This window comes from Ursus maritimus, unplaced genomic scaffold (assembly GCF_017311325.1).
Source record: "Ursus maritimus isolate PB19 unplaced genomic scaffold, ASM1731132v1 scaffold_13, whole genome shotgun sequence".
NCBI classification, from domain to species: domain Eukaryota; kingdom Metazoa; phylum Chordata; class Mammalia; order Carnivora; family Ursidae; genus Ursus; species Ursus maritimus.
In genome coordinates this window covers 56,055,944-56,078,973 of record NW_024423675.1, presented here as the reverse complement: position 1 = coordinate 56,078,973, position 23,030 = coordinate 56,055,944, and the positions used below count along the sequence as shown (strand labels likewise).

At 38.1% G+C, this 23,030-nt stretch overlaps 1 protein-coding gene across 1 annotated transcript in view; it reads right to left on the bottom strand.

Annotated features, from left to right (window-relative positions):
* Positions 1–23,030, bottom strand: part of ESR1 (estrogen receptor 1) — a 263,070-nt gene that overhangs the window by 60,255 nt on the left and 179,785 nt on the right. Inside the window, exon 6 of the mRNA XM_040627968.1 lies at positions 19,393–19,531. Within this exon, the coding sequence (XP_040483902.1) occupies positions 19,393–19,531 (139 nt within the window). The remainder of the gene's footprint in view (positions 1–19,392; positions 19,532–23,030) is intronic.

Sequence of the window (23,030 nt, the reverse complement as noted above, 5' to 3'; positions counted from 1 at the left end):
ACCCTCCTTACACACATATTTATGTATCTGAACATGAGTGTGGAGAACCAGGCCGTGGCTGATCTCCAAGCTACTGCTGTGCTAAGACTTTGAAGATTCCTACAACTCCCTTCTCAGAAGGTTCCAAAGTATGTTCAACGATCAAGTGCAGGATGCCTGTCCTGGGACTAAGACTTGGAAGTTCAGTACCAGATCCACAGATTGAAGATGGCTTAGAACTTCTATCTTCTTCCTGTGCCCTGGGAGTGAACCATTCATTTGGCCACAGTAAATTACCCTTATGCCTTGCCATCTACCCCTCCCGTGCTGCTTTGCCTGAGATCGGGCCTGGACTATGGACATACTCACAAACACGCTTACTACCTCTCCCCCTCATTTGGTATTTGTCTACTTTTTATTGACACATTAAGCCTTACATATTCATGTAACTGTCCTTTTCCCCTCAGTAAACAATAAATGCTCAGAGGATAGGCTTGTATCTTATTTTTCTCTATATTCCTAATGTCTAGGAAAATGTTGATATTAACAATCAATACCACTTATTCATGATGCAGTGAAAAAGCACTGAAATTGGAATGAAGTGTCTTTATTCCTGCCACTCACCAGCCTTGCGATCATAAGCAGTTACCTTAACAGCTATAAATTACATTTTCCCAGAGGAAAGATGAACATTATAATGTCTATCTTAATATCCTACAGAGCTGTTCTAAGGATAAATGAGAGAATGGGTAGGAGAGCACATTATAAACCATGAGGATGACACATACTATAGAACTATCATCACACTGAAGACGTACCCTGATTTTTTAGAAGGGCTGACTCTATGACTTTTTTAAAGCAATGCAGTCTAAGAGAGGGAAAGGTAATAGTTCATGAGTGCTTACTAGAAACTGATATAAAAATTTAGAAAATTTCACAGAGTCTCATTAACAGCAAAGCTCAACATCATCTATGTGACCTCAAAGGCCAGGTGAAGCTGTTCTACTCCAAGCAGAGTCATGTGTATTGGCATTTTCAGGAAAGAAATGCGAGATGATCTATGTGTCCTTTATGGGTAAATAAATGTGTGTTTCTCATCATCTTTACCATTAAGGGCAATGTTCTGGCCTTTGTTTTATTGTTCATTTGTTTTTATGCTATCGCCCCTCTTTCATTTTCTCTCTCTCCCCTTATTAAATATTTCCAAAGCTTCCAGCCACAGTACATGTAGAAATTATACCTTTAGTCTAACAGAATAACACTAAACCGGGCCAATGCCATTACTCTACATCACCAGAAACTTCTTTAAGAAACTAAAGTAGGGATTGGAGTATAATCCTATCATTTCATCAGTGGTTGGCACTGTAACACATTGTTCTGGAAATGACTGGTAAACAAAACTTGAGCCCATTCCTGAGCTTTTAGAAAAACATTTTTCTCCTTTCTTGACCTACCCGGTGTATTCCCAAAGACTTCACGCTGTACTCTGACTCCCAAGTCCTCAGTGATGGTTAAAATGGATTCTGAACCAAGGTAAACAGGGTTCCTCCCAAGGGCCTGGAGAGCTCCAGTCTGCAGAAAGCTAATGAAGCCCTTGAAGTAGCCTGCTTCTCTTCCACCCACACTTTATTGAAATGCTTTTGAGTCTTATTGTGTTGTAATTACATACTATAGAAAACTTGACCAACATCTATTTCAAGGATTGGGCCCATGACTCTTACTAAACATTTCAATTCCATTTTCCTGAGCATACAAACTCTAAATGCATCTGTGAGGGCCCTCCACAGTATTTCCATTTCACATTTCAGAGAACGTAAAGTGGTGCCGGTTCCTGACTTAGAGGACGGTGGATGCGAAGGGAAGATGGCTGAGGCTGTCCAGGTTGTTCTCTCTTTCCTTACATTGTCAGTATCATATTGGAGCCAAACAAAAGGATTTTAACATGTATGTTTTGTAAACCGTAATGAAAAATGAATATCCGTTTCTCTACAACCTACCTTGTTTTATTTTCTTTATAAAACGTGTTCGTCGCAGAAAGAGCCACTTTATCAATATTTCTTTTACAGCTAGTACTTTTTGTCTCTTTTTTAAGACATAAGGCCCAACCCCATGATAGACTTTTTCTCACATTTTCTTATAAAAGTTCTAGCTTTGCCTCACAATTAAGTCCTTCATTCATCTGGAATTAATTTCTTCACATGGTATGAATTAGGATCCTATTTATTTATTTATTTTTCTACATAGATAATGTCCCAGGACCATTAATGTTATGGTTCCTCTTTTCCCTCCAAATCACAATGTTCCCTCTATCATAGGTCAATTATTCCTAAATGTCAGTTTCTGAACTCCCTTTTCTATTTCATTAGTCAATGTACTTATTTCTATGCCATACCACATTGTCTTAATTGCAATAGCTTATGACTTTATAACTTAGTTATTATGGTTTTTTACCCAACTTCCCCACCTTAATCTTACCCTTCAGAAGCATTTAGGCTATATTTAGGTCTTTGACTTCTACCATATAAATTTTACAATAAACCCAGAACTTTGCTTGGAAATGCACTGAATTTATAGATTGATTTGTAGAGAATTGATACATTTTCAATAATAAAACTTCCTAGCCATCAACATGTTATAGCTTTCTTTTTAATGCTCTATATTCCTAATGTCTTTCAATAGAGGTACCTAATTGTCTCTAGAGCACTCCTGCCATTTCTTTATTAAATTTATTCCAAAAGGGGCACCTGGGTGGCTCAGTCAGTTGAGCATCTGACTCTTGGTTTCAGCTCAGGTCATGATCTCAGGGTTGTGAGATACAGCTCGTGTCAGACTCTGCTGAGCGCAGTCTGCTTGAGATATTCTCTCTCTCTCTCCCCCTCCCCCTCGGCCCCTCCTCCTGCTCATGCTCTCTTTCAAATAAATAAATAAAATCTTTAAAAAATTGTATTCCAAATTACATTATAGTTTTTGCTACTACTATAAAAAGTATATATAATTTATAAATTAAAGTATATCTAAATGTATATTTAATTATGCATTGGATTGTGTAATATTTAATTATATACATGCATAATATATTATGTATGCATATTAATTTTGTATTTGTTGCTGGTGTAAAAAAACAGATTTGGTTTTGTATGCTGATTAACTGGATCTTATAAACATTCTGCTGGAATTGAATATCAGAAAGATAACAAGGCAAGCTTTTATCTAACAATGTTTTAAACCAGATATATCAAGTCTGTCTAAATTGCTCATGGCAAAAAAAAAAGCAAAAACAAAAACAGAAACCTAGAGTTTTTTTATTTTATGGGATGCAGCTGCTAAAGAATGGAAGCTAATCTCATAGACTTTTTATCTACAGAAACACTAACAAAATACAGCAGTGAGTAGCATGGCCCATCTTTAGCTTGTATCCTTTGCTAGTTGTTAGTAAAAACCTGGTGTGTGGAGTGAGATCTATGATTCAGTGGGGTCTGCTTTGACAATTCAGCTCTTTGTGCTACTGCTATCCACAAAGTCAATGAAAACTGTAGCCCTGTATCTCAGAATTAAAAATATTGAGGAATATGGTAAAATCTTTGATTAGCTGCACATATTAGGAACAGAAAACGCAGAAATTGTATGGTCAGGCAACAGAAACAAATCAAACAAGAACAGAGACATTTTAAAAATAAATCTGAAAATCGAGGAAAAACATTCAGAAGCAGACTAACTTAAATAGAACATAACAGCAAGTAGGCTCTATGGACAGCATGGTGTAGTGGACAAAGGAGGCAAAGATAAAGAGTAAAGAAAAAGAATAAAAGGACTGAAGAGAAAGTCATAAATATAAAGTACAGGTAAAGGGTATCCTTTGTGTGGTGGAAAACGGACCTAAAATGGTCAGCAAAGAGACATAGCTTAATAAGATTACTAAAATTTAAGTCTATGGGGCAAACAAACAAACAAACACCAAAAAACCCCAAAACCCTGTAGCATTCAGACAGAGTCCAAATCACTAAGAAGGAAAAGAACATCAGACTACCATCCAACTTCTTGCCAGCAACATTTCATACCAGAAAACAACGGAGCAATCATATAAAAATACTTGAGGAAAAATGTGAGCCAAAGACTTCGTATATAGTCAACCTTTCCACATAAAGGACACAGAAAAACAATTATAAACATTTTAAAACTACAAAAAGCATCCTCATGAACCTCTCCTGATAAATGAAGCCCCAGACAACCAAAACAAAAAACAAGAAAACAAAACAAACAAACAAAACGAAAACCAAGATTAGAAAATCATCAGCATATGGTCTGAGGGTGACATTAAATATGTCAAAGATAGAGCTAACACTAAAAATGGGGTTAGGTGTTATAAAAAAAAAACAGCATCTAAGTATTATAAGCTCTAACAATGTCTTAAAATACAAGTGATAAAAATAAGATGAGAAAGGAAGAGTCAGAGAAATTACTAGCTAATGATACCTCATAGGTATTGACTGAATAAACTGATAATATTTGTCTTCAATAAATCAAGTAGTAGAAGCTTAAGTACACTTAACACAAAAATAACCCTAGTGGCTAAAATTCCAGGGTTTTTGAGGATGTTAAGTTTCCGGCTAACTTCACTACTACTCACGGCAGGAAATATATGGCTTCTAAAGGAAGAACTGACTAAATATATATAAATCTGACAACAAAAACAAAAATACTAAAGACCTAACAACAAAAGAAAATGGACAGCTAAAAATAGCAAAGAGACCATTTAATATATGGGTAATACAAAAGAACAGAATTTGAATCAAATATGAACTTTGTATCAATAAATATAAGTTGGCTTTACTCACCTATTAAAAAATATTCCAAGATCAACTAATAAAGTAAAATCCAATTATAGACTACATAAAATGGAGAACTAAAGCAAAGATATTCAGATATGAAAACCAGAAGGGGGAATGAAGCATGAGAGACTATGGACTCTGGGAAACAAACTGAGGGCTTCAGAGGGGAGGGGGGTGGGGGATTGGGATAGACCGGTGATGGGTAGTAAGGAGGGCACGTATTGCATGGTGCACTGGGTGTTATACGCAACTAATGAATCATGGAACTTTACACCAAAAACCAGGGATGTACTGTATGGTGACTAACATAATATAATAAAAAATATTATTATTAAAAAAAAAGAAAAAAAAAGAAAATTAAAGAATGAGAAAAATAAATTAAGTAAGTGAAAATAAAAAGAAACCAGGGGTCGTCATCTTGATATTAGATGGTAAAATTCAATTCAGAGAAAGGTAAAATGAATAAAAAGCTGTGCAACACAAAAATCTATAATGGGCAATAGAGCTAAAAGCAAATATTAGTATGTATGCATTAAATAACAGGTCACATATTTCCATTAAGCAGAAATTACAGAACATAAAAAGTTAATTTAAAAAGGCAGATACTTTACCTTCTACCTTAATAAGAGTACATAAACTTTCATAACAAGTGTATATGGAGCATTTAGAAAAACTGAACTTACATTAGGTTACAAAGAAAACCTTAATAAGTTCCAAAAATAATAAAAATAATATAAGCAGTATTCTCTAATCCCAAAGCAAAAAAAAAAAAATTTTTATTAGTAACAAAACAAAATAGAACAAAACAAAAAATACCCTGGAAATTAAACTGTATATTAAACAACTCTTGAATAAAAGGGAAAATAAAGTGTGAATTGCTGAATATATTACCCTATATTCAGCAATTCACACTTTATTTTCCCTTTTATTCAAGCATAAATTTATTCACATAAATTATCTTACTTATTATCCTTATTCTAAGGATAATATTCTAAGGATAGATAGAACAGACAGCTATGGCTATTCTGAAGATAATAAAAGCAAGATACATCAGAATCTATGGAATATAACCAAGGACGACCTTTGAGAAAACTCTTTGCTTTAACTACCTATATTATGATATGAAAGTAAATGATTTTTAAAGTCAACTCAAAAAGGTCTGGGAAAGAATTACAAAGTTAACTGAATGAAAGCAAAAGGAAGAATTTAATAAAGCCAAAAATATAATGATGAGTTAGAAAGTAGAAAACCAGTAGAACTAATTAATAAAAAAATTTAAGCTAGTCTTTTGGGGGAAAAGAGTTGACAAAATACAGAAACCACTAGCTGATCAAAGTTTTCTAAAAGAAGGGAAAATACACAAAATAAATTACAAGGTGGAAGTAATCATCAAGCCAGAGGAAATTTTTAAAAAATCATCAGAAATTTTATCCAATTCAAAGTAATAAATTTGAAAATCTGAAAAATAAATAACTTCATCAGATGTATATAGCAAATCTGACTCCAGAAGAGATGAAAAGTTTAAAGAGACTAATTACTAATTACAGAAGAATTAAAGTTTCCAGGGAGCTCCTCTCTGAGAGAGCCACCAGGTTCAGAAGGTTTTGAAAGAGTATTCTACCAAAGTTTGAAGATTTAAAGATCAAATAATCCCAAAGCTACTTAAACTTTTCAGAGCATAGAAAAGAAAACTTCCAAACTCGTTTTATGGGGTATGTGTAACACTGATAACAGAAACAAGTAAAGACTACCCAAAGAGAAGATCTCATACCAAACTTTCTTATGAATTTTAATGCAAAAACAATAACCTTCATTCCTAATCAAAACACCTAATAACACAGAAATCCATAGAAACTCTGGTAATATGAATGTATAGGAACAAGGAAATGAGGTTTACTTTGCTTCGATTTGTATGAGGTATTAGAGGTATTATTCAACACAACTAGATAAGAAAAAGCACTTTGATTCTTAGGGTTAGAAAGGAAGAGGTAAAACAATCTTTGCAGATGATATGATTACATATTAGTAAAGCCTATGGAAACTAATGGAACTACTACTCTAAACAATAAGTGAATTCAGTAAAGTAGTAGTCTACAAAAATATCACAAATATCAATTGTCTACTTATGTGCAAACAATATGTATATTTATTTACATTAACATTATATATATATAAAATAGCTAGGCATAATCTTAAAATATATGCAAATATATGAACATATATGTAAAGATACTTGAAAACACTTCTGAAAGACACAAGAAAATAATCTGAACAAATGAAGAGGCACACCTTGTTCTCAGATGGGAAGATTCAACCTCATAAAGACATTAATACTTCTTAAGCCAATTTATACATAACATGATCTTAATAAAATTATCAGCAAGTTTTCTTATGGAGTTAAATAAGTTAATACTAAAGATCACTTGTAAAAAGAAACCAGGAAGAATCACCTGTAAACCCCTGAAAAATCAGCAGGCAGCATTGGAGATAGAGCCTGACCAGAATTAAGACCCAGTTTGGAGCTGCCATAAATAAAGCTATGTGATATTGATTCATAAATAGATAAACCTTAGAAGATAAGCAAAATTTCATAAAAGGACTTAAGTTTATGAAGAAATTGAGCACGTAATTAAGGATACATCTCAAATAACTTGAGAAAATAATTTTTTTATAAATGGTGCTGGCAATACTGAAAAGCCATCTGGAAAAATACAAAAATCCATCTTTATTTCACACTGTATATTAAGATAAATTCCAAATGGATGGACCCAAGACATAATAGTAAAAAGTACTAAAAGCAAGCAGAAATGAATATAATTACAACTTGAGGGCAGGAAAACCATTCCAATAATGTGAAAGATTAATATATTTTTGCTATAAAACAACGTACAAAAGCATTTTGCACAGCAAAATCCTCCATAAACAGTTGAAACACAAATGAGAAACTGAGAAAAGATTTGGCAACTTATACTGAGAAAAGCTAGTCTATCTCTAACATACAGACAGTTCCTAAAAATCAAGGAATAGAAAAAGACAAGCTGGTACAAAAATGGACAAAAATACACAATTCACCAAGGAATAAATGAAAGGGCCCTTCAACTTAACTAAGATGCTCGATCCCATTCAAAAGTACAAGGAAATGTAATCAAAACCATCCTGAGATACTTCTTACCTATCAGACTGGCAGCAATCCAGAAGTTTGACAACATATTCTACTGGAGAAGCTGTGGAAAAACAAGCTCTCTTATACATGGCTGGTGGAAAAGCACAATGACACAATGTCATAGGTAGTAAATAAATTTTCCAATATCTAGCAAAATTATGTATGCATGTATTTCTTCTATAATTTTATTTATTTTATTTTATTTTATTTTATTTTATTTTATTTCATCATGATAAGTATACTCTTTAAACCCCATCTGTAATTTCCCCCATCTGCCACCTAGTGCCCCTGGCAACGATTTGGTTGTTCTCTATAATGAAGTGTCTGTTTCTTGATTTGTCTCTCTCTCTTTTTTCCCTTTGCTCATTTGTTTTGTTTCTTAAATTTCACATGAGTGAGATCATATGGTATTCATCTTTCTCTGACTTATTTCACTTAGCATTATACATTCTAGCTCTATCCATGTTGTTGCAAATGGCGAGATTTCATTCCTTTTTAAGGCTCAATAATATTCCACTGTATAGATATATACCACATCTTCTCTATCCATTCATCTGTTGATGGACACTTGGACTGCTTCCACAGTTTGGCTATTGTAAACAATGCTATTGTAAATAATGCAATAAATACAGGGGTATATGTATCCGTTTGACTTAGTGTTTTTATATTTTGGGGGGCAATTACCCAGTAGAAATTACCCGTACCATAGGGTAGTTCTATTTTTAATTCTTTGAGGAACCTCCATGCTTTTTCCACAATGGCTACGCCAATTTGCATTCCCACTAGCAATGCACAAGTGTTCTCCTTTCTCCACATGCTCGTCAACACTTGTTTTTTCTGTTGTTGATTTTAGCCATTCTAACAGGGGGCAGGTAATATCTCATTACAGTTCTGATTTGCATTTCTCTGATGACCAGTGATATGTATTCATGTATCTTTTGACCCAATAATCCCACATCTAGGAACCTATCACAAAGACGGACTGAGAAAAGTACAAAATGACTTATTCACAAAGTTATCTATCGTGGCCTTTTTTTGTCATTTATAGCATAAGACTGGAAAGAACCTACATGCCCATCCACAGGGGATTCCACACAATGGAATATAAAATAATCATAAAAAGGAATAAGGAAGCTCTTTATACACATACATGTTGTAACCCCCAAAGCAATATGCAGAATATTATATACAATGATTACTTTCATGTATAGGGTGGGGATATGAATATACGTATAGTTTCAAAGGTGCTTATATCCTAATTTTATCCACTGAAAAGCCTAGAAATAATGGGAGCTCAAAAATAGCGAACACACCAAGTGCCAAGATTGAGTTCTAAATACCAATTTCTCTGAAACAAATAAATGAGTGCTCCTTGTAGAAATGGTTGGTTCCACCTCGGGGGCAGAAAATTTACAACACAAGGTTGGGACATGCTCAAGGAGGCATCAAGGATGAATGACATATGCCAAAATGACACAGCAGAAGTCACACGAAAGAACTGTATTAGCTACAGATGGGACAACTGAAGCACCACAGAAGGATAATAAATCAACTGACTGGGCATTAAGGAGGGCACGTGATCCGATGGGCACTGGGTGTTATATGCAACTAATGAATCACTGAACACTACATCAAAAACTAATGATGCACCATATGTTAGCTAATTGAAATTAATTTAAAAAATTAAAAAATAAATAAAATAAAAAAATCAATCAATCAACTGATTGATACACCTGAATAAACAAAACTCCACTAGCTCATAATGTCAGTAAAAGTTCTCATGGGACCTTGATGCTGCTGCCATCCACAACTAGAGCTCCACGGCCTTTTACCACCAAACATTTCAAAAGCTAGTTTACATTTCCTTTCCCTAATTTTTCCTGCCCATCTTCTCTTTTATGCATTATACTTTCATTTGACACGTTGATACTCTGGTGGTGGTTGTTGTTGTTGATGTTTTCCTACCTCTTTACTAAAAATGTCCTCCTTAGGGACAACTGTGATCCCTAATTAGTAAATGCTTAGTCCCTTCCCCTTGCTCCTACACACTTCTCTGGAGTAGTTAGCATAGTTCGCCATCCTTCTCCTTTGGAAAGCCATCCCTTCCTTGGAATCAGAGACTGTGCTTCTGTTCTCAAACAACTGTGCCTTAGCCCCAGGCTGGCAGGCAGGGATTCCCTTCTCCTTGCAACTCCTAAAGGTCAGCTTTTTCAGAGGTCTTTCTTTCCTCGGCTCTTCAGACATCTCCTTCTCCACTGTCTTGTCTGCTTATCATTGTCATCCCACACTTTGAACTATGGAGACTACGTGAATTTTTTATCTCCATCTCTCTTCTGACATCCAACTTCCTACTGAACATGGCCTTTAGTATATCCTCTCTATACCTTAAACTCAACATGTATAAAGAAAAGTTCATCGGCTGTCCCCAATACCTACTCTTTCCCCAGTCTTCCTAACTCCTGTCCATAGCACTGTCATCCCTTCCATGGCCACAGATCTCGAAACCTTCTTCATCCAGGCGCTCTACGCCACACCCGCACTGAAGTAAGGGTTTGCTCAGGCTCTGCTCTCCTCAGAGGCTGAGGTGGATCCAGCTGCAGCCTCAACTGCTCATCCTGACCAGACCCGGAAGATACAGGAGAAGCCCTTTTCCTCTCAGGGGTATGCAGTAAGTAACCTTTCTTGATCATCGTAGCATGCTTGTTGCATCTTATTTTCCAATGACAAAGTCGTGATGGATCTTATAGTCAGTGACAATGAAGAGTGGTAAATCATGTAGACAAGTTAAGAAACTGATTCTCTACTATGGTATAAAACCAAAGAAAATACCAATGGTGTGCTTTTTCCATCTCTTTTCCATTTGATGAAATGAAAACAAAATAACAAATAAGAATATTTAATGACTTAAAATGCCACTAGAAGCATCAGAACAAAGACTTCATCCTTATTTGTATTAGGAGCCCACAAGGAGAAGTCAGTAACACCAAAAAATAAAATAAAATAAAATAAAATAAAATAAAATAAAATAAAATAAAATAAGAATGGAACTTAACCATAGATCGTAAGGTCATATAACCATGACTCTAATAATAAAGACAATTTTGGCTTTTAACAGGAAATAGAAACAAACACAGTAATTTCTTTGATCCTGAAGCCAAACCTCGATGCACGCATAACATTAAGAGCTGTCATCAATAGGAAAATATCCAAGTAGTACTAACACCTTGACATAGTATTTCAAAGATGCATAATCTGTGATCGTCAACCTTGATAAACCTTTGCCAAAACCTCTTGCTGCCCTCCTGACAGCTCCAAAAGGACCAACACATAGAATGTTCTCACCTTTAGAGTTATCTATATCAGAGTATACTTTAAGGCAGGATAAATGTATAGTAAGTATATTTATGCCTGCATGGGAATGTCAAGAGTGAATCGGTATACAAATGCCAAGTGTAAACCAAGGGTTGATTTTTACTCTGAATCTATAACCATTAGAAACTGATGGAGGAAAATACACTAGACATGAATGAACGGGGGGTGCGGTGGGGACCTGCTTAGGTCTTGCTTTTGCTTGCATTCATCTGTACACCAATATTACTCTACCAGTAGATAGTAAATTCCCTGAGGACAGGTCTGCTTCCTACATTTTTTTTTCATATCCTCCAGTATCAGGCAGCACCCCAGAGACATGGTGGTACCCCATAAATACCTACTGAGTTGACTTACACTGAACCCTAACTCACAGACTTGAAGTTGGTCATCTCCCTTTTATCATTGGATTTTAATGGGACTTTTAAAATGAATGAGAATCTTTCCGATGCCCACTACGGAGAGGTGCCCGTGAGGAAAGCAGATCTGAAGGGGATTACCTGGTTATCCCTGTGTAGCATGTATGCCTTAAATAATATTAAGATATAAAATTAAACCGTCAAAAACACTATTTTGATTATAGTTAAGTCCATTAAGCTGATGTTTAATTGATAATAACAAATGGTAAATACAAAAATAATATGGTATGAAAAACGTAAGAAGTCAAATTAACCTCCTACACAGGATTAATTCTTGGGTTGGAGTTCTGCCTTTTCCTCTGGAGCAATTTTACGTTGAGTGGATCCTTGCTGTTTACAGGCTTATTCCTCTTGAGAAGTTAAAGACTTGTGGCTTAGAAAGGTTTATGATAGAGTGCTACTAAGTTGCTTTTGTTTTTAAGGAGAAACCTTGGTTTCAATGTTTAGGGGTTTTTTGCCTTTTCAATAGAACCCCTACAAATAAAAGCTTTCATGACTTGATGGTCAAATGACTTTTCCTGAAATTCCAGTATGTGTGTGTGTTTAATATCTTTCATGAGATAAAATTCACATATCATATAATTACCCCATTTAAAGTGCATAATGCAATTGGTTTTTAGTCCAATAAATATTTTGATACATTTTCAATCACAGGTAAGCAGCAATAATGGCAGGTTGCTAATTTCTCCCTTTTTTTGGCCTCAATTTTTCTCCTGTACCGTTTACAATTTCACATTCCCAGGATTTGTCAAAATGCTAAATGAAAGACTTCTACAAATCAGTCAATTGGCATCTGCTGTTGAGTAATTAAGGACTCGGAACTGGAAAGAACCAATGCATCCAGAGTCAGAAAATAAATCTTCTTACCTGTATTCTCATACAATTAATGAGATATAGTACAGAAGACAACCCACTGCAGTACTGTACTCATTAAAGAAGTTAAATAGGGGCGCCTGGGTGGCACAGCGGTTAAGCGCCTGCGTTCGGCTCAGGGCGTGATCCCGGCGTTATGGGATCGAGCCCCACATCAGGCTCTTCAGCTATGAGCCTGCTTCTTCCTCTCCCGCTCCCCCTGCTTGTGTTCCCTCTCTCGCTGGCTGTCTCTATCTCTGTCAAATAAATAAATAAAATCTTTAAAAAAAAATAAAATAAAAAAATAAAGAAGTTAAATAAATGTTGCCTTCCTTTCTTTTCTTTTTTAATCCAATTCTATAAAGTGGAGTGAAAAAAAAAGGTTATGAACACATTTCTTGAGATGTGAATGAAGCGAACAGTTATGCAAGCCAAAGCACACCTGGAAAGTTACAGAGGGAATCCAGCAGAACTCCCGGAGTGATGAAAACTGTTTCCGGTCCAGGACTGGCTTTTCTGATGGGTAGATCACTCGTTCCCCACCCTTCCCATGCACCTGCTTCCCCAGCTACTATAATGCCCCCCTTCCATATGGCACACATTTTTTAGAGAGGAGAGATCTGCAAAGGGAATACAGAGAGAGGTCCCTCTCTTTACACCCAAGAAACCTTTGGACAGATTACATTCTGAATTCATGGACTTATTTCAGAACTTTATTTTTTTACTCTTCCGAGGAAAGAATCTGCAAAGAATTTACATCAAGCTTTGCACAGGGAAAAAAAGGTTATTTAAAAAAAAAAAGTCGATAAAAGTGTTGCTGGAAGCACTGTTTTATTTGCATGTTTTTATTTACATTTTTTTCTGAAATATTTACAATAAACAAGCTAAACTGAGAAATGTTCTTGCTTCTAGAAAATGACTTTTTCTTTTCCATTTAAAATGAATGTATCATCTGGAAACAGTCTGCTACTTAGTGGAAGAAGCCAAATGTTCTCTCTGGTGCAGGCACCTGTTTTTCTCTTACGGAAGAGAACTCATTCCTATTCCATGCCTACAAGTAGAACTTTCCGCTGTTTGATACTATTTCCTACAGGCAGAGCCTCCTGATGTGGAAGCAAAGGGAAAGAGCTAGATCAACAACCCTCTGGCCAACACCGGGTGAGGGGAATATTCTGCTTGTCGAATGAAGCCCTGCTTTTCAAATGGATGAATAGTTGTTTCTCTGAGAGTACATAGGACTCGAAACAGAGTGCTTTGGCTTCACTGAGAAATCCGCAAATATTTCTCAGAATTTGTTAGCGCTGATGGCGCCAGCAAAACAGAATTAGACTGCCCCTTGGAAACTGGAGAGTCTTACTGAACACGCAATTTACATTGTTTCCTCTAACATCACATCTTCCTTCCAGCGATAGTAAACTGCACGCCTGCAAGAACAAAGCGACCCCACCAGGAATGATATATGCTGACCATTTTTGCTTCTGTTTTCAGTCTATATTTTTCCAACGCGAGCACTCAAGCAGGACTAAACGAAGAGACGCATTCCTAGTTGACACAGAGGACATATTTTGTGTTTTCTGGTGCCAAAACACACCAGAGGATTAGGTGCTAGAATGGAAAATAGTTCTCTCCATTTCCTGATTACTTTCACAGGCGTTCTTATTATCTTTAACTTTCCTCTTGTAAAACACACACACACACAGCACAAGAAATTACTGGGTTTTTTATTTATACCTTGTAATAACCTTTATTTCTTGGTTTTTGCAGGAAGAGATGACAGCATTAAGTGCTTGGAACTCACTGTTGCAGGACCCAGGGAAGAACTGGAAAGTGTGGGTAGGCTAAGCACGCCAAGGGTAAAATTAGCCTTCGAGCATATGACTACCAGGAAAGCTCCGAACTACCAGAATCAAGATATCATGGGTTGTCATCAGGGAGTAAATCAGGCAATAACTCTTTTTAAATAGACTCAATATAGGAAATATGTCCTCCGTTCACAAATGGGGGATGGCAACCCAGCAGGTTTTTATATTCCTGTAATCACTAAACCCCATGTGCCAGTAACTAACATCTGAGTAATCACAAGGCATGCCGGGACAAATTTTATCCTCCTGATGGCCTTGCAAGGCACAAGGTTTGAGAGGACGGGACATCACTGTAATCAACCACAGATAAACCCCGTCTCCAGTTAGCAACGTTGGTAATCCGTGGGTGACGGGGACTACGTGGGACTCCTGGCTTTCCCTTTTCCCTGTTTCTATGTAGAGGCAAACAGCCTATGGAGGTGGCTGACTTTTCAAAGATTGTGTCACAAAGCCTGAACTAAAATTAAAAGGAGGAAACTAACGCTCATTTCGTGCTTACCAGCTGTCAGTTAAGCTTTGAAACTTAGGGATTTCTACAGTTGGTTACAAAAAATGTTTACTGTGTACACCCTGATGGGAAAAGAGCAACAGGGAGGGCAGAGTGATTTATGCTAATCAGGGAGTTGGATGTTACCAACAGGGTTGGGAGCCTGCAAGGTAAAGACATATACAGTTCTCGACTATCACTCAAAACCATCTTGCAGGTAGACGGGACTTCAGACACGTTGCTGATCACATATTTTTACTGTTATGCATAGATCACTGCCACCAAAGGGAGTCATCCCTCTAATACGAAGGGTAATTTAATAATATTGGAATTTCCTAATATTTGGTGCATGTTAATTAGGAAAGTATAGAAAACTTTATATTACAAATCAAATTTATATATTTTATGTTATTTATATAATTTACACTTATTTATGTACTTTTATAATGATGAAAAGGTGCCTGAGTGTCCTTAAATGCATTAAGATCTTGAGGAGTTTACTCGATAGTGGCTTTAGTTATGGGAAAAAATAGGAACAAGCTGATCCTTGTTTGGAATTCAGAAGCTGCAGAACAGGTCGGTGGAGTAGAAGCAGAAGTGTAAGCCTAAGTCAAACACATTTAGTAATTTTAAAAGTCCTTTCAAAACAGACAGATTTTAATTTCTGCAAAGCCTTTAAGGGACCAAGCCAGGAACTGATGAGTCGCAATGAATAAGGAGTGAGTGAATTCAATGCCAAGAGTAGCTGAAATGTCCATCTGATGATGTAGGTTCTCCTGCCGGCCTCGAGCCACTCGGGTGACCTCAGCCAGTGAGATCAGCAAACACTTACTGGGAATCATACAAGACTTTGTACACTGGAGGGAACAAAAAGATGAACGAGCTCTGGTTCCTGCCCACAAGAGGCTTATGAGCTGGTGACGAAGAGTCAAGACACACAATCACAATGTCTGCATGGCGGAAGGGGACTGGAAGCAGACCACACACAAGAACTGAGACGAAGGAAAGGCCCCCTTCACCTACAGAGGAGAGAGTGTGAAGAAGGTTTCATGGAAGAGCACATCTGAAATGAGCCATAAAGAATGGGTAAGTTGCTGACAAGGAATCCTAAAGGCAGACGACCTTTCAGAAAAACTTGAAGTATGTAGTTATGTTTATGCCCCTAGGGCTGAGTTCAGGACCCAGGTGTTTTTAGCCTGGACAAGAGCTCACCAACGTCACCTAATCCTCAGCACTGCCTTTGGACTCACACCACTGGCCTTCCTCACGTGCAGCACTGGACTGGCTCTGCAGACGTTTGTGTTTAGAGAGTCGTAATTATCAACATAAGAGTCGAGACAGTTTCTTCTAAGGAATAGAAAGAACAAATTGAAGCTGAGTCAGGAAGCATCAGGATCACGACTGTGCCTTAGAAAGAAGTTAGGAGCCACACTGTGGGGGTCAGACTGAAGGAAAGAGGGGTGGTGGCCAAGAGAGACAGACGTAGTAGAGAAGCAATAATCTGGAGAAGGGACAGTGAGGACCTGTGCAGAGGGCACATGGGGGCAAAGGGACGGAGACCAAGGGGAGGTATGGATTTCAGAAACGGATCAGAAATGACTTGACAGCTGGATAGCCTAGTGGGTGGGGGGTGTGGAATCCATGATTAACTTAAACCTTATAGCTTCAGTGTCCGGGTGAATGTTGACGTCACAAACACAGAGAATAAAGAAAAGGAACAAAATGGATAAGGAAGATAATATATTCAAGTGAGGGATATGGTGAGACTGAAGAGCTTACAAGGCATTGAAGTAGAAAAGTCTAGAAAAGTTGTTCTCAATGGCTCAGTTTTGCACCTCCCTTCCTGCCACGCACTGGGCATGTTTAGAAATGTCTAGAGATATTTGGGGTTGTTATCACTGGGGAGGAAGGGTGTTATGAGCCTCTAGTAGGTAGGGTAAAGGGTGCCGCTAAACATCCTAAAATATATGGAACAGTTGCCACAAGAAAGAGTGAACACGCTAAAATGTCAGTAGCGCAGGAATTGAGAAATCCTGGTCTAGAGGAAGTGAGAACTTCCAATCTGGAATTGAAGAAAGTAGGAAGAGAGGGAGATGAGAACTTTCACTCATTCACACTGCAGTAAGGGACTTCAGAGAATATTACCTACAATGAAAGTATGTGGAAAAGAAAGAGAAGCAGGTGGCTGACAAAATCCTAGACAATATCAATACCTCATTAGCAAATGAGTGGGGTAATGTCAGAAATCGTTTCACATTTATTTTTTTTTAAGTAAACGCTACCCCCAACATGGGACCCGAATTCATGACCCCAAGATCAAGAGTTGAACACTCTACTGACTGAGCCAGCCAGGTGCCCCAAGCCCTTTTATATTTAAAATGCAGCGACATGATGACTGTTTTCAGAAAGTGTGTACCCAGGAAGATAGACATGAATGAAATGGAGAATCATGGAGAAGTTCAGTTATGAATGAACATCCAAAAAAATTAAGCATTGAAGATACGTTCCAGTCTGTAGCAGGGAAGCATTGTATGTGGTCTGCAAATTTGTTATAACTTGGTCACAGAACTACACAACTGCAACACGAGAGAATTAAGAAAGAAGAAGTTGGAGGAGGAGGAGGAAGGGAGGGGGAGGAAATAGATGAGAAGAAAAGAAGGAAGGAAGAAGCAAAGGAAAACAAAGAAGAAGAGGTGTAGAAGGGGGAAAATGGCAAGACAAGAGCAACAAGCAGAATGGAGGCAAGGGAAGGAGAACAGTAGAGACAACCACTGAAAGACACAGAATACAGTGTGAGCGCAGTTCTAAGGAACAAGACCAGTGGCCATCCTTGAAAATTTTGCCAAACCCTAACGTGGGAATCTATTCCACAAACAGCAAAATCTGCTTCTTGAACAGTATCACCAATGCTTTTCCAAAAGCTATCTAACACACAATGACACCTGTACGGTTCTCCAGTATGTAAAGAAACTTTGCTGTGACTCTGCTCCAGAGGGCTTGCCAGGGGTAGGGAAGCCTGGAGAGGGACTGGAGATGGGGAGGTAGTGTAGTGCTCCAAAGTGAAGGAATGTGGAAAGATGCATCACAGGCAACATGGCAGCCTTGGACTGCTGAGCAGAGGCAAAGGAAGTTTGCAAGAAACAGCTAGAAGGTGGTCCTTTCCCATTCAAATTGTTATGTGGCCCAGAAATACTAGGTATGCCTGGAAACCAAAGGAGGCATCACTGACCAAGAAAGAGGATGAAGAACATGTGCACAGGACAGAGGCAGTATGAGTGTTGAGCCAGATAGATCTTGAATTGCAATCTTGGCTCCACCACTGGCTAGTTTGATGCTGTTTGCAAGTAGCAGAATGGCTCTGAAACTTAGCTTCTTTCTGGTCAAGTGTGAATGGTTAAGCTTCCCAGGCATGCTGGGATGTTGAAAGGACATCATGTATATAAAGTGTTGAACATAGTGACTGGTGCCAAAAAGAGGCTCCATCAGTGGCAGCTGATGCAGCTTCAGGTCGAAATCCTATTTCTCAAAGCAATGACCAAAAAAAAAAAAAAAAAAAAAAAGGAACAATAGGACCCACATTCTAAGTCAACCCAAACAGAATACATTTGAAAACTGAAATCTGGGGTGCCTGGGTGGCTCAGTTGTTAAGCGTCTGCCTTTGGCTCAGGGCGTGATCCCGACATTCTGGGATCAAGCCCCACATCAGGCTCCTCTGCTGGGAGCCTGCTTCTTCCTCTCCCACTCCCCCTGCTTGTGTTCTCTCTCTCACTGGCTATCTCTATCTCTGTCAAATAAATAAATAAAATCTTTAAAAAAAAAAAGAAAACTGAAATCTTCACTTTTGCAAATGAACAAGTAACTTTCATGAATTCATAGAACTGGGAGTGGGCTTTGGAATGCTGGTCAAATTTCTTCCTTTAACTGATAGGAAAATTGGAGACGGAAACGAAGAGTCTATTGTGGTTTGGATGTATTTGGGCCAAAAGAGACCTTAATTAAAGGGAGGTTATTCATTTTTTTATATGTAACACAAGATGTAATATATACAAGATGTAATATATGTAACACAAGATGAAGGTGGAGTTAGAAAATTAGAGTCCGTAGTTATAGAGATGTGTGTATACACACATACATATGGGTATATATACACAAACATACCTTCTATATGCATGTGTACATATAATATACAAATTCTGTATGTGCATATTAGAAGTAACAGAACTCCTGTTATCGATGTCTAGCATCATCCAGCAGAAAGGTGTCCTTAGCTTTCTGTGAACTTCACTAGACTACGGCTCCCACACTCACCCCTTTGGAAACGTATCTCATAATGTCCTTGAGCACTTCACAGAGTACCAAATAAAAGAGTTCTAGGAATAAACTGGTGATTATAAAGGATGTGCTTCCCCCAAGCCACAGTCGGGTCACATACCTGTCCAGGAGCAGGTTAGGAGCAAATAGGAGCTTCCCTGGGTGCTCCATGGAGCGCCAGACAAGTCCAATCATCAGGATCTCTAGCCAGGCACATTCCAGAAGGTGGACCTGATCATGGAGGCTCAAATCGACAAAGCCTAAAACAAGACAAGAAAAACCTGCTGACTTAAAATGAAAAGTCATCTTTACTAGGGAAATGAATGTACCCAGGCATTTGAACTGGTGAGGTCTAGTTCCTATTAGATGGTATGACATGTAATGGAAGCACACTTGATAGGAAAGTCAAGTAACTATTTTTAAAACTAGTATATCAATGAACATTAATGTAGCAGTAAGTTTCTTGATGCCTGAATGTCACACATAGAAATATACTAATTTATACAACCCACTTAGCTTTCTGTAAAGTTCTATACTTAGTATTAAAACTTATTATCTTAGACATTTTTTTTTTTACTTTAGACATCTCAGACATCTCTAATGGCCCTCTGTGATTAGTATTTTTCATTTCTGATTCAGTCACAGTTATTTAAGTACAAGAAATTTAAACTATTTGCCTTAAACCAAACAGGAATTAGAGCACAGGCAAGACCAAAGTCACTAAATGTCTATTTCTTTGCTTCATCATTAAGCCATGCTCTTTTTTTTTCCCACACCGTGTAAAAGAAAGACTAATGAAATAGCATGTGTAAATAAATAACCTGGGGGAGAATGAGTCAGATGAATAAAGGTGACATAATTACTTCTGGTAATGTTTGATAAAAGCTTTAATGGGAGATTAAAGCTTTTCCTAATCATCACTGACAATACGGCAGATCCCTAATGATAATAATAACAACAATAAGCAAGAGGAGGAGAAGGGGAAAAGGGAGAGGAGGAAGAGAAGAGAAAGAGATGTTTAGTAGATGTACAGAGGTATCACACTGGCTCTGGAGTCCGCTGGGTCAAAATGGACTAAACTTGTTCTGGAAGAAACACTGCCTGAGGCAACAGGAAATGTTTCTTTTTCTCAGTACCCAATGTCTAATGGGATAAATTGACTCCAGTGAGCAGTACTTAAAAGCAAAGCTCTCAAGGAAGTTTTAATTCTCTAAGATTTTACCCCAATCTTTTGGATAAAGTCTCAAAATAGCAATGTAAATGGACACTGGCAATTAAATTCACTTTCACAAATGTTAACATTCAAAAGTGATGTCTTCTGGGGTGCCTGGATGTCTTCTGAGGTGCCTGGGTGGCATAGTGGGTTGAGCAATCAGCTCTTGGTTTCAGCTCAGGTCATGAGCTCAGGGGCGTGAGATTGAGCCCTGTATCAGACTTCACGCTCAGCATGGAGTCTGCTTGAGACTCCCTCTCCCAGCTCCCTTTACCCCACCCCCCACACTCTCTTACTCACTCTCTCTCTCTCATAAATAAATCTTTTAAAAAAGTGATGATTTCTTTCATGACATTCGCTGTTTTATATGGGAAAAAATACAATCATGTGATAATGTCATCCATGAAGACACGTACACCATGTTATTCAATACCCTCCAGAAACCTCAAACAATCAGGCAGGATGAGATCTGGGAGTATCTTTCAAGAGAACCACAGCGGGCCACATAACCATTCGACTTTGGAAAACCAAGGAGTATTTTCTGGTAGCAACGTTACATATTAAACTGAATCATACTTTTCAGTTCTCACTTCAAAACTTCAGTGCTATTTAAGTCTGACAGTTTTAGTGGTCTCTTGGGAGCCTCAGAAGCTCACCATAACCATTTGTACCACATAAGTCTAGTGATTATGAAAGCAATAGTTTTCAGTCTGAGTCCAGCAGAATTCTAGGGCCTTCCGCTGAGATGATGTAGATCTCTCAAAAAGAAATGGTCTCTTTCGTTATCATTCCCAGCTATGCATATTGCCTTCAGACAAGGGTTATTATATCTCTTGCACAGTGTCCTGCAAGTTCCTAGGGCAGGGGTGGGGATGGGTGTGCAAAGATGACTATCAATCAACCTTCTCAATGAATGTGATGCTTACTGAAGACTGTCCATTAAAGACTCTCAATTCACAGCCAATGGAGACAAATAATGTAGTAATCCCAAACAAAATCATACTATCTATCTATAGACATCAAGTTTCAACCCTTAGCTATTTTCCTCATAAACAAGAGAAATGATCTAATGTGCAGTTTCTTTTTTTTTTTTTTTTTTTTAAGATTTTTTATTTATTTATTCGACAGAGATAGAGACAGCCAGCGAGAGAGGGAACACAAGCAGGGGGAGTGGGAGAGGAAGAAGCAGGCTCATAGCGGAAGAGCCTGATGTGGGGCTCGATCCCATAATGCCAGGATCACGCCCTGAGCCGAAGGCAGACGCTTAACCGCTGTGCCACCCAGGCGCCCCTAATGTGCAGTTTCAACTGGATCTTCTATAATAACATAAAGGCATTCAACAAGGCCTTTCCTGAATACTCGAAAGTGTTGCCAATATGAAGAAGGGAGGGAGCAGCATTTATGGGATATGAATAGAGGCATCAGTGACAGATATTCTTACAGGTGACATAGTGAGAGACAATTCACCTCCCATCACTTGGGGACTCTCATCTTAGTGACAGTGACAGTGACAAGGGGCCCTGGGCCTGTGGAATCCACACCAGTGGGATAGAACGCATACCTAAAAAGTAGTAACAAGAGTTTGTTGAGACCAAGAGAAATCGGATGCAAGGAAATCTCATTTTATAAAATAGAATTTTAAAAGAAAGAAAACATGGGTCTTTTCCTCTAGCCCACATTCACAGATGAAGTAATAGAGTACCTAGAGATGGAATATCCTAGAAGACAGAAGTGCCTCACCTCCTACTCCCCACCCACCATGTGGGCAGGGATCTAATGAAGTTGAGGGAGGTCTCTTTCACAGAGAAATAACCCCTTATGCATATAACTGGCTCATTATCTCCAGCTTCATCACAACGTAAATACATTACTGTCTTCTGTCCTCCATTATAAAATAACTGTTATTCCTCCAAGATTTTTATCTTAGTTTTAACTGTGAAAGGAGCTCGTGGCATGTCCTCCCCCTTCCCTTGGGCCTCATGAGACCCTAAACACTCTTCTCACTCTGTTGGAGACTGCCATACAAATTACTTAATTTGCCTTGGCACACGGGAGATCCTTCAAGCCACACCCTCCCTTATGGGGTTGACATGGCTCTTAGAAATGACATTGAAAAGTGTGCTGAGATCCTTAGGCAAAATGACTAATATAAGATGAATGCTGTGAAGTTCTGCACTGCAGCAGGGTAAAAGGTAAAATCACAGTGGCTCTTCAGGATAAGCACGAGGAAAAATACGCACCATGGTAATTATATTTCTTTTTTTTTTTAAGATTTTATTTATTTATTTGACAGAGAGAGAGAAACAGCCAGCAAGAGAGGGAACACAAGCAGGGGGAGTGGGAGAGGAAGAAGCAGGCTCCCAGCGGAGGAGCCTGACGTGGGGCTCGATCCCAGAACGCCAGGATCACGCCCTGAGCCGAAGGCAGATGCTTAAAGACTGAGCCACCCAGGCGCCCCATATTTCTTATTTCCATGGGATAAATCTATAGAGATGCAAAGTGAGGTAGAAATGCTGGGGAAGAAAAAAAAGCAACTACAAAACTAG